This window comes from Phyllobates terribilis, unplaced genomic scaffold, assembly GCF_046119375.1.
Source record: "Phyllobates terribilis strain yellow unplaced genomic scaffold, ASM4611937v1 Scaffold_8__6_contigs__length_399053987, whole genome shotgun sequence".
NCBI lineage: Eukaryota > Metazoa > Chordata > Amphibia > Anura > Dendrobatidae > Phyllobates > Phyllobates terribilis.
Genome location: NW_027362768.1, coordinates 300,081,823 through 300,094,769, shown reverse-complemented (window position 1 = coordinate 300,094,769; position 12,947 = coordinate 300,081,823). Strand labels below are relative to the sequence as shown.

Here is a 12,947-nt window from a genome sequence, read left to right as displayed (position 1 = left end):
GGGGGTCACTGAATGCTCCGGAACTAAGGCGCTGGGGACATATTTCTCGCCGGAAGAGTTACTGAGCTACACCGCTATTGACGTCTTACCGGCGGCAGATGGGGGCGGGGACAAGAGGAAGAAGGGGAGGAGTCTGCAGGGGACGTCTGCGCGACAATAACACGCGTGTGGCCGTTGTCTGGTCGGAACCATGAGCACAAAACACGTGACGTGCAGGTGAGAAACGGGAGGGCGCCCGGTCCTGTGGGGCCTGCCCTGTGTATGGACCGGGACTGTGCGGAGTGTCAGTGGGAGGCTGCGGTACTGCATGTGCAGGCGCCCTGTCTGCAGGGGGAGAAGTCTCCTGTACCGCAGCCCCGAGGCTTCTCCTACAGGGAGGACAATGTGGGCTGAGGGGAGTCATTCCTCCATCACCAGGAGGGCGGCAGGGGGTCCTCACTGTGCTGTCCTCATGTATTACGGCAACACGATCCGCGGGGGCGACCCCCGATCCTGAGAATTAGAGGGGTTCTCCACTGATCCCTTATTGGTGGACACTGGGCACCCCCTGATACTAAGAGTTAAAGGGTTTCTCCACTGATCCTTTGTTGATCAGTGGGGAGGGGGGCACTGGACCCCTCCCATCCTAAGAGTTAACTGGGTTCTCCAGTGATCACTTGTTGATTGTGTGGTGGGTGGACCACTGGGACCCCCTCCGACCCTAAGAATTAATGAGGTTCTCGGTGATAACTTGATCTGTGGGGGTCCGATTGCAAATGAATGAGTGCAGTGGTGGCTGAGCTTGTGCTCTGCTGCTCCATTCACATGAGGGTCCTGCCGATCAGTGCAGGTCTCAGCACTTGGACCCCTATCGACCAGCAAGCTGTCACCGATCCTGTGGAAAGGTGATAACTTGTATTCATCGGGAATCCCCTCTTAGGAGACTGAGCACTGGTGTAGAACTGTCCTCATCAATGGTTTCCCATCCACCGAGGCCCCGTTTTCACACAACCAGGAGCCACTGTGTGGGAAGGGGACACGGCACTACAAGAGCACAGTGACTCCTTCATTATTCTGATCTGTGAGGGCTCTAGAGGTCAGACCCTATTGCTTTATATGATGGGACCTATATATGAAGACCTAGAACCTCTTTTTCTCCATCCCATAAATGCACCTTAGTATCTGATCATCACAACATCTAATGTACACTACAAAATATATAGGACGGGGCCGGCGCTCCTGTAGTATTAACTAGTGTGCAGGTGCTCATACGCCCTGGCCAGTATACAGGGGGGTAAGTGTGTGTGTGTATGTATGTGTGTATATATATATATGTGTGTGTAAAAAAAATGATACACACACTATGCAGTCAATGAATACATGAGCTCCACTATTGCTGCACCCTCACAGTTTTGATCGAAGTTGCATAAGCCCATCCACCAGCAACAAGTGTCTTAGACAGGACCTTGACTTTACAGACTCTCCTCCCTCATTACCTCGGCCTCAAATGATCTGGGGAAGAACAGGATCCCACCTCACTGCCCCCTCTACACTGCATTTATCCAGATTTGTGCCCACTTCACACTCTTAGTTCAGACTTATTCAGACGACCTGGTTATGACCACATTTTATCCCCTGTGTTATGGCTGCAAATCCTGGTCAGACAGTGGGTCTGTGGTGATTGATCTTGTAAGTTGAGGCATTAGACCCAAATATTTCAACATTCCCAATCCGTGCCCGTCCCTTGTTGTCTATACATGACCCATAACTGCATCATCCCGAGCTGTACCTGGCCTACACCCGCATCACAACACCACACCTTACCATGTTACAAGACTTTTTACTTGTGTTTGAAGACTCAACTCGAACCACCTTCTAGAAAACTTTAGTCCTGTATTAATGACCTAGGTGGGCACACTGGTGCCGAGACCCCCACCCATGGCTAAGACTAAGGAGAGAAAGCGCTCGGCTGACCACTGCTCTCCTTCAACGCTGAGGATGAACTCCATACTTTCCGTAGTCTCGGAGAAGAGCAGCGCTCGGCTGAGGGCTTCCACCTCTTGGCTTTAGCCCTTGGTGGCCATCTGTCTGTATTGTTGGAGGAAAGCAGAACTGGCAAAGAGTTTTTGTTTTAGTAATCAGTAGGGCTTTCTGCACCCGGACCCTCGATAAGCCAAACTTGTCACATGTCAAAAGTTTTCTAAAAGCGCAGTTACTTATTAAAACTAGAGATTAATCATAATCGGTTTTCCACATTTGGACTATTCTGCCTTTCTGCACTCAATGTTTAATTGCACCTTAATTAATAACGTCCTAAGACCATTCTCAGACCATATGTCCTTCCTAGGGATGAGCGGACCCATGGGAGTTCGGGTTCTGTTACCCAACTGAACTTTAATGCAAAATTCGGTTCCGGTACCAGAACTGTACCCAAACTTCAACCCAAGCCCCATTGAAATCAATGGGGACCTGACCTTTTAGACTCTCTCTCTCTTCTCTGACTTTCTGGAGAAGTCCATATTCGCTCATCTCTAGTCCTTACCTGAACCTCAAGATCTCTACCCAACCCAAAACTGTGTCTCTTGTCCAAACTGTACACAAGTCTCAACATTCGCAACAGAGCCAGAATGAATGCATCTGTAGATCCATGCCTGAGCCAAACCATCTGTCCTCGTTGGACATGCACGGCCATAGTTGATACCTCTTAAAGGGAACCTGACAGCTGATGCATGGTGCCGAACCCCAGGCAGCAGAGTCAGACACAAGCTGCACTGTTATGTATTGTTTCCTCGGAAATATTGCAGTGTTTTAGAGAGAACTTACCGTGGAAAGTCTCAGAGGACTAGTCCGAAGCGACTTTTTCCCTGCCCTGCCACCCATGACTGGCAGGTTTCTCCTTATGTGTGTTTAGAGAAAGAGACCTCTCCATCATGAGGCTAGGAGTGAGGAGAAACCTCGTGGACCATTCTGCCGGCCGTCCAGGTAAATAGTTGTGTTGTGATGGACAGTAATGTTTGATCACAAAGACCCGGTTCGATCTTTAGCCGAGTTTTTTTTCGACACATAACGTAGAACTTCAGATTGGAACCTTTTGTTTTCTTTCTGTCGTTGCCCCTGTAACATCTTCATTCTGTGTCCTCAGATACTTCATACACGGGGTGTGTCGAGAAGGAAACCGCTGTCTTTTCTCACATGACTTAGCCAACAGTAAACCTTCTTCTATCTGCCGATTCTACCAGAAAGGACAGTGCGCCTATGGATCCCGCTGCAGGTATGGAGCTTACGTGTTACTCATTAATTTATGTGGCGCGTTCAGGTAAAGTAGAGCGCAAACTCTGAGGTCGCGGCTGAAATATCGCCTAACACAACGTTCGTGTTTTACAGATATGATCATGTTAAACCTACCAGCTCCCCTGTGGTTTACTACCCTCAAGATGTCCCAGCAGCTCCGGTCGAGTCCCCTCCTGCATCGTCATCTGTAGTGGAAGACCCTCCAGTTGTCACCAAGACCACCCCGCACAAGCGGGAGAAGAAGTCTCTTGTTCTCAGAGATCGTGGTATGTACAGTAGTTTAGTCCAGGTTTCCCTTCTCAGACTTTTTTTTTTTTTGTACATAACTTTTTATCCCCCTTAGGGTGATGTGAACCTGTGCTCCTTAATGCCCCGTCACACTAAGCGATGCAGCAGCGATCCAGACAACGATACGACCTGTCAGGGATCGTTGCTGCATCGCTAATACATCGCTGGTGAGCTGTCAAACAGGCAGGCTCACCAGCGATCAAGGGAGCAGCGATATCGTGGAAAGAATCGTTCCACGATGTCCTGCTCCCGTTACCAGCCTGCTGCAAGCAGGAGCAGGCTGGTAACTATGGTAAACATCGGGTTACTAAGTGCGCGTGTGCCCCTAGTAACCCGCTGTTTACCATGGATACCACTCTGCTACGGTGCGCGGGAGCCTCCGCGCACCGTAGCAGAGTGGTATCCATGGTAAACAGCGGGTTACTAAGTGCGCGCGTGCCCCTAGTAACCCGATGTTTACCATAGTTACCAGCCAGATCGTTGGTCCCGCTGGTCACACACAGCGATGTGTGCTGGCCAGCGGGAGGCCAACAACCAAAAAATGGTCCAGGACACTTTGCAACGATCAGCGACCTCACAGCAGGGGCCTGATCGTTGCAAAGTGTCACACACAGCGACATCGCTGGTGAGTCACCAAAACCGTGAGACGGGGGCTTTAGGCTGGGCTTTACAGGAGCACCAAGATGGGTTATGGTCTACTTAAAGGCCAACAATGACCCCATCAGTAGTACGTGATTGCATCACAGGGAGGGATGTACACTTGAACAGATGCCCAAAACATTTAAAATCATGAAATGGTGCTGTCAGTGATTGACAAATGGTTAAGCAGCAGTGATCGGAGCTCAGCTACAGTCTTGATTGTATAACAAAGCCTGCGCTCGCCCTGATTGGTGCCGGCTCATGTACGCCGTGCATTGCATAAGGGTTATAAGAGTTGTTCAACTCTGGGGGGAAAAAAAAAACCCTAAAAGCTGTACAATAAATATGGGTGCAATGTATGCAATTTGCAGATATGAGACTGTGAAGTTCAGGCCAGGAGACTAGCGGCCAATTTTTGCATCGACCTTACAATCCACAATGCTTTTCCTTCAGCTGATGGGAGAAATATAGGGTCTAATGTTATATATTTTGTACTCAGATCTATGCGGACAGACGGAAGAAAAGAGCCGAGTCAATCCAATTTCCAATCCGCAGTCTTGCAGCGATGCACAAGGCGTTGATCGGGTCATAAAGCCACATTCTTACCTGGAAGCCATCTGTACTGGATTAGAAGAAGTAGAAACGGCCGCCCCCTATCTTGAAGACCCCCACCAGCTTTGTCCCTATGCAGCTGCTGGGACATGTCACTTTGGAGAAACCTGTGTATACATTCATGGAGAAGTGTGTGATATTTGCAACCTACAAGTACTTCATCCATATGACCAGGAACAGAGGAAATCCCACGAAAAGGTGTGGGAAAGTCATTGTCCTCAGCGTCAGTAACATGGATGTGTGGATGACATATTTTCTATAAAAAATAAGATATATGAAAAACATCAGTTTGTAGCTCTCTTTCATTAGTTTTCAGCACTTTCCAGAGATCCCCTTTAATGCATTATTTCCAGCGCCCATAGGACTGTGGTTAATCGTCTGTATCTGCTTTCTTCCCCAGTTGTGCATGGCGACATTTGAGCACGAGATGGAAAAGGCTTTTGCTTTCCAGGCCAGTCAGGACAAAGTGTGCAGTATCTGCATGGAGGTGGTGTATGAGAAACCTTCCCCCTCGGAGCGGAGGTTTGGGATCCTGTCCAACTGCTGTCATACATATTGCCTCTCCTGCATCAGACAGTGGCGATGTGCCAAACAGTTTGAGAATCCGGTGATAAAGTAAGTGTAACCATGACACCATACCAAAAAGTGATCCGATTAGATTAGCTGCAGCGCCCCTCTCGCAGTCCAGATGCGCTAATAAAACCTGGTCTTATATATGGAGGAAAGTGGCAGCTGCAAGAATAGTGCACCACATAGGCAAAATGGGCAACAAAATTGGTTTTGGTTATTTATTTATTTTTTATCATCCTTGGATCTAAAAAAACATTTTATAGATCGCCCCTCCGCATAATATAAAGGTTGAGAATCTCTAAATATTAATTATCGTTATGCAATCAAAGAAAATCTAGTACACGTGTCTGATTTCATGTCTTGTAACATAATTCCTCTGTTTATTCCTATGTATTGTTCCTTGTTTCCTCATCAGGTCGTGCCCAGAATGTCGCGTTATATCAGAGTTTGTGATTCCTAGTGTGTACTGGGTAGAAGATCAGTGCAAGAAGGATGAACTTATCGAGGCTTTTAAGCTAGGCATGGGGTAAGTAAATCTCCTTTTGTAGTCTCAGTATCCCACCTAATCTAAGATAGGACCAGGAGAGATGCTGCTGCAGCCTGGGTGATCCGGGGTCCACAAGCCTGGCTGGTCCGGGTTGTACAGGTGCCGCAGCTACCAGGAGAGTGTTAAATAGAAGAGGACTGGTGCAAGAAAAACTATCGGCTTCATAAAAACTGCTACAGGAACTGAACTACCCAGAGCCCAGTTCTGTTCTCCACTATATATATTTTTTTATTTAACTACTTCTGGGCCACCCATTGACTATAAATGTCCGTTCTACTCTGTAGTCACATTCTAAAGCGTCTGTTTTTTCCTGTTTTAGTAAAAAGTCCTGCAAGTATTTTGATCAGGGACGCGGCACCTGCCCCTTTGGGGGTAAGTGCATGTACCTTCATGCATACCCAGATGGAACCAGAGCCGACCCAGAGAAGCCAAGAAAGCAGCTTGGATCAGAGGGCACAGTGAGGGTGTGTATATTTATGCAAAATCACTACTTTACTGTGATCACAATCTGAATTTTAGTGACCCAGTAAAGTTCCCCACCCAAAGGTACACATCAGATAGCTGTCAGCAGAACGATTATTGAGAAAACAGGACTCCTCAGTAGACACAGGAGCACTCTGCTCGGCCGAACGTTCTTGTGTCCCCTATGAGAGCCACTGTCACACTCCTCTCCATGGAGAACAAAAGGATCTGCAGTTGGATCACTTCTCCCAACAAATGATGTCGGGAAGTCCCCGCACGGGTTAGTCTGGTGGTCTGTTCCGTGTTCGGCCAACTTTAGTGTGATGTGTATGGGGGGGAGCCTCCAGGCTGTGTAAGGGCTATTTGACCAAGAAGGAGAGTGATGGGGTGCTACGCCAGATGACCTGGCCTCCACAGTCACCAGACCTGAACCCAATCGAGATGGTTTGGGGTGAGCTGGACCGCAGAATGAAGGCAAAAGGGCCAACAAGTGCTAAGCATCTCTGGGAACTCCTTCAAGATTGTTGGAAGACCATTTCCGGTGACTACCTCTTGAAGCTCATCAAGAGAATGCCAAGAGTGTGCAAAGCAGTCATCAAAGCAAAAGATGGCTACTTTGAAGAACCTAGAATATAAGACATATTTTCAATTGTTTCACACTTTTTTGTTAAGTATATAATTCCACATGTGGTAATTCATAGTTTTGATGCCTTCAGTGTGAATGTACAATTTTCAAAGTCATGAAAATACAGAAAAATCTTCAAATGAGAAGGTGTGTCCAAACTTTTGGTCTGTACTGTACCCTGCCATATAATCGCTTGTTGTGTTTCTTTACAGTTCTTTAATGCGGTCAGGCTCTGGGACTTTATTGAAGATCGAGAGAATCGAAGTGTCCCCAGTACGGACGATGACGTGACTGAACTCGGCGACTTGTTCATGCATCTGTCAGGAGCCGACCAACCAGACGCAGCAGCGTCCAGCTAAATAATATATTTATTAGGAAGTAGAGCACAGCGACTGTGTGGGAGTAGTGTGATGATGGCAGAACCAAGTGTCCTTTTCACGAGAAAATAAAACTGAGCCGCTACGTGATCTTGTCCTAATTATGGGAGGCCCTGTGCTCCGCTCGTCTGCTGGTCAGGTTCTTTCATCACGTAGTAAATAGAATTAATGTAAAATAGAAGCTGCCATGAGTTTAAGGTGCTCATAAAGTTATATTTATCATTAGGTTATGCTGTTGTCCACAGATTCTTCCAAATTATCATCTGGCGATTAGGATTACAAGACTCGTACGCATTAGATTGCTGCTGCTCTTCCCAATTGTGCGCTCCTGTGTCCTCTGAGAGCTGCTGTCATCAGCTCAGCTGAAGGATCATGTCGTGAAATTCAGCAGAACGGATGAGTCACTAACTGATGACATTGGTTTGAGGGGAAAGTCATGAAGTACATATACACGTTAAACATTGGGCCTTGACCTGAGGGAGAAGGCGGCAGTAGCGATACGGCGAGGGCTACGCTGAGACTGCAGCGCTGCTGATATTATCCATAAAGATCCAGCTGGCGTCCAAATACGTTGAGTCGTATGTAATCTTATGGACCAGAGCTGTCACACAATGATTAAATTCGGAGGCCCCACAGAGACTCTGCATGTGTTCCTTGCGGATTTCACCCTATTCCATTACTAAACATTGAAGAGGGTAAAATCCGTAAAGAAAATCCGCACAAAAAAAAGTATGTTGCAGATTTTAAATCTGCTCCATTCTTCCATTTTTTTTTTTTTTTTGTCCCCATCACGAGTGTATGGGAATCTGAAAAACTCCATTTACTTGTAAATTGCTGCAGATATGCAATGCGTGAACTTGACCTAAGGCAAGTTTCACATGAGTATTATGGCAACTGTTTGGCTTGGAGATGGGTTTTTATAGATCTGTTTGTTGCACAAAAATAACTCAAATTACCCATGTCTATTTACTTTCAGATTTTTTTACAGGATAAAAAAGTGGTCATAATAAATTAGTAAACGGCATTACAGAAAGCAAAAATAAAATTAAGAAGATTACAGAAAAATATTAAGATTTGAGTCCTCGGTGGTTGATACCTTTTAATGACAAGACAGGTTACGTAAAGCAGAGCTATTACTATTGGAGAAAGATAAACAGTTCTGGCTGTAAATATTGGATTCGTTTATAGATAAGGACTGTGAAAGTTTTATTGTCCTGTGACTGAGGTCTGGTCCAAGGTTGTGATGACCCCCAAAGTTCTGAGGACCACATTCCCTAGTTGATGTAGAATGACATAAATCCATGCGACATATTCATTTCTGCTCTGAAGGTGTCAAAGGTCAATATGAGTTTATACTCCCAAACTTTTCTGTCTCTCTGAGAGTTGAAATTACCTTTTAATAGCAATAATTTCATGTGTGTGATATTGTGATCAGGGAAATAAAAATGCTTGGCCACAGGTAGATCTATTTTTTTTATTCTTTTATTGTGTGACTATGAGAATTCATCCTTGTCCTAAGTTTTTGCCCCGTCTTCCCTACATACAGACCCCCAGATGGACATTTGGTACATATAATTAAGTACACTACATTAGATGTGATACAGCTGAAAGTACCTGGGATCTTATAGTCCTGATGTGAATTGGGGATCTTTATCTAATCTGTGGTCGTTATAAATGAACAGGTTTTACTTTTTTTCTGGTTGTAGAGAAAGGTTCCTGTAGCTGGTGGAGATGACAGGGAGCATCTGACAATGATGCTTCTTAAATTTGGGGGTTGCCTGAAACAGAAGTGGGGGGATCTGGAAATATGGATTGTAATTGGGCATCTTTTTGTAGTAAGGGTTGTAGTTTCCGTCCACCTCTCCTTAGCGCCTCCAGATTTGGATTGTAGGTGACTACTAGAGGCACCAGGTTGCTTTCTTGTTTAGTTTTGTAATGTAGGAGATGATTCCTTGATATTCTGGTGGCTCTTGTAATCTGGTCCTCAATTGTTCTTGGATGGTAGCCCTGTTTCATCATCGTCAGAAGCTCCCTGTCATCTCCACCAGCTACAGGTACCTTTCTCTGGAACCAGAAAAAATGTTACTACATTATTTCTGTGTCCTATTGTGTATAAATATGTGACTCTTCAGATTTTATTTTATACTAGCCTGATGAAGGGACCCGAGTAGTCTGGAAAGCTTGCACCTTGTTACTATCTTTTCAGTTAGCCATTAAAAGGTATCAACCACTGAGGACTCTCAAATCTTAATATCTTAATATGTTTTTCTATCTACTGGCTAACACCGTAAAAAGATATATGAAGATTACAGAGACATTCGCCAATTCAAAAAGTGAATAGCCCAGGGTTGATCGTGTGGAAATATCTCTGTATGCCTTATCAACTTCAGCTGATCCTGTTACAATCTCTGCCTCAAGAACATTTCTGTTAAGTGATGTTACAACTAATCGTGTACCATTGCAGAGTCCTCATATTGTATTCAAATTTCTCAAGAACATAATAATGCTGCCCATCGTAAGTCTAAGGCAATGACTTGGCATGCCTGATGGCGTTAAGCTATTTAAAAATTCTATAGGAAATTGTTCTCTTTCATTGTCGTCATCACATATCGAAGATTGTGTGACTTCATCGGGTATTTTATCTTCTGCACCACCGAGGATACGACAGCCACAGAGGAAACTGCAGGAGGTTGTGTTACAAATGAAAATGTAATATACGCTGCTCAAAAAAATAAAGGGAACACTTAACACAATGTAACACCAAGTCAATCACACTTCTGGGAAATCTACCTGTCCAGTTATGAAGTAACACTGATTGTGAATCAATTTCTCCTGCTGTTGTGCAAAAGGAACTGACAACTGATAGAAATAATAATTTTTATTTTTATAGCGCCAACATATTCTGCAGCACTTTACAAATTTTAGGGGGGACTTATACAAACAATACAGAATAAACATATCTCATATCGAAAGGAGTGAGGGCCCTGCTTGCAAGCTTACAGTCTATGAGGAAATGGGGGAGACACCAAAGGTAGAATGTACATATATTGTATAATGCAGCCTTCATCTACTAAATAGGATCAATAATACATGGACTGGTCGCCTGCCAGTATGTGTACAGTCCAGACTGAGGCTATTAAGTGAATGGTTGGTATGAACCTGAAATTGAAGAAGATTTTAATATGGGGGAAAACTGGGACGGACAGATAGTGTGTGGAGGCGATACGCCAGTCTAAAGAAATGAGTTTTTAAGGTCCGCTTGAAACTGTGGGTATTGGGAATTAATCGAACTGTCCTGGGTAGTGCATTCCAAAGAATTGGCACAGCACGCGAGAAATCTTGGAGATGGGAGTGGGAAGTTCGGATTATGGAGGATTTTAGTTTTAAGTCACTGGCAAAACGGAGGGCACGTGTAGGGTGGTAGACTGAGACAAGGGAGGAGATGTAGGGGGGTACTGAAGCATGGAGCGCTTTGTGGGTAAGCGTGATAAGTTTAAATTGAACTCTATATTGGATGGGTAACCAATGCAATGACTGGCACAGGGAAGAGGCATTGGTGTAGCGGTTGGCGAGGAATATGATCCTGGCTGCTGCGTTAAGGACGGATTGGAGAGGGGAGAGTTTAGTAAGAGGGAGCCCGATAAGTAGAGTTGCAGTAGTCCAGACGAGAATGAATAAGAGCTACAGTAAGAGTTTTTGCTGAGTCAAAGGTGAGAAAAGTCCTGATTCTTGAGATGTTTTTGAGGTGTAGATGACATGAACGAGCGAGTGATTTGATGTGAGGAGTGAAGGAAAGATCTGAGTCAAAAATTACCCCAAGACAGCGGGCTTGTTGCTGGGGAGTAATGGTTGAGCCACAAACGGAAATGGCAATATCGGGCACAGGTAGGTTAGTGGAGGGAGGAAATACGAGTAGTTCAGTTTTTGACAGATTCAGTTTTAGACAGAGGGAGGACATAATGTTAGACACAGCAGAAAGACAATCACTGGTCTTTTGTAGTAATGCAGGGGTGATGTCCGGAGCAGAGGTGTATAATTGGGTGTCAACAGCATAGAGATGGTACTGAAAGCCAAATCTGCTGATTGTCCAATGGGAGCGGTGTATAAGGAGAAAAGAAGGGGGGTCTAGGACTGATCCTTGAGGAACCCCGACAGGGGAAGGAGAGAGGAGGAGGAGCCGGCAAAAGACAGAGAAGGAGCGGTCAGAGAGGAGGAGAACCAGGAGAGAACAGTGTCCTTGAGGCCAATAGTGCGGAGCATAGTGAGGAGGAGCTGGTGATCCACAGTGTCGAATGCTGCAGAGAGATCCAGGAGAATCAGCAGGGAGTAGTGACCATTAGATTTAGCTGTTAGTAGATCCTTAGAGACTTTAGTGAGGGCAGTTTCAGTAGAATGTAAAGAGCGGAAACCGGATTGTAAAGGGTCGAGAAGAGAGTTGTCTGAGAGCAGATTAGACGGGAATAGACCAGGCGTTCCAGGAGTTGAGATAAAGGGAAGATTGGAAACAGGTCTGTAGTTGGCCGTGCAGTTCTGGTCAAGGGATGGTTTTTTAAGTAATGGATGTATGCTGGCGTGTTTAAAAGAAGAGGGAAAGATACCAGATGAGAGGGAGAGGTTGAAAATTTTAGTTAGGTGAGTGGTGACAGCTGGAGCAAGGGACTGAAGGAGATGTGAGGGAATAGGGTCACTGGTGCAGGTGGTAGGGCGAGAAGATGCAAGAAGCCTGATCACTTCATCTTCCGTGACTTGTTCGAACTCAGAAAGTGAGCAAGATACGATGTGGCGGGGGAGAGCATGCATAACGTTTGGGGATTGGGAGAAAATTTCCTGTCGGATATGGTCAATTTTTTCTTTGAAATAATTGGCCAGATCGTCTGCGCTGAGGTCGGTGATCGGGGCCTGTGCTGTTTGATTGAGGAGAGAATGAAACGTGTCAAAGAGTCGTTTAGGATTATTGGAAAGTGAGATGATGAGGTTGTTAAAGTAGGTTTGTTTGGAGAAGTGAAGCGCAGAGTTATATGTTTTCAGCATAAATTTATAATGGAGGAAATCTTCGGGCAGATTAGATTTTCTCCACAGCCTTTCAGCGCACCTGGAACACCGCTGGAGAAGACATGTTTGAGGTGTGTGCCAGGGTTGTCGCCGTCTATGACGAATTGTTCTTTGTGTAGGAGGTACGGCTTCATCCAGGGAGCATAGCATTATTTCGTTATAATGCTTCAATGCAGAGTCGGGACATGAGAGGGAGGAGATTGGGGCCAATGATGATTGCAACTTTTTCATAAATTTCTGGGTGTTAATGGCGCGTATATTTCTTTAAGTGTGGAAAGTGGGGGGAGGGGGTCTTGAGTAGAGTCACAGTTCTTGACAGAGAATGAAAGATGATTGTGGTCAGACAGTGGAAGGGGAGAGTTAGTAAAGTCATGTACTGAGCAAAGCCGGGAGAAGATCAGTTCCAATGTGTTCCCGTCCTCATGTGTAGGAGAATTAGCAAGCTGTGAAAGGCCGAAGGAGGAGGTTAGTGATAAAAGGTGAGCGGCAGATGGGGAAAGAGAAT

The 12,947-nt window shown here is 45.5% G+C and overlaps 1 protein-coding gene across 1 annotated transcript; it reads left to right on the top strand.

The window, feature by feature from the left end:
- Nucleotides 1–60: 60 nt before the first annotated feature.
- MKRN2 (makorin ring finger protein 2) lies at nt 61–7,475 on the top strand. Its single transcript, XM_073644485.1, has 8 exons — nt 61–216; nt 3,122–3,250; nt 3,364–3,536; nt 4,697–5,007; nt 5,210–5,424; nt 5,795–5,905; nt 6,246–6,390; nt 7,226–7,475. Exons 1-8 carry the CDS (start codon nt 191–193, stop codon nt 7,370–7,372), a joined length of 1,257 nt encoding a protein of 418 aa, XP_073500586.1. The 5' UTR covers nt 61–190; the 3' UTR covers nt 7,373–7,475.
- The last annotated feature ends 5,472 nt before the right edge of the window (nt 7,476–12,947 follow it).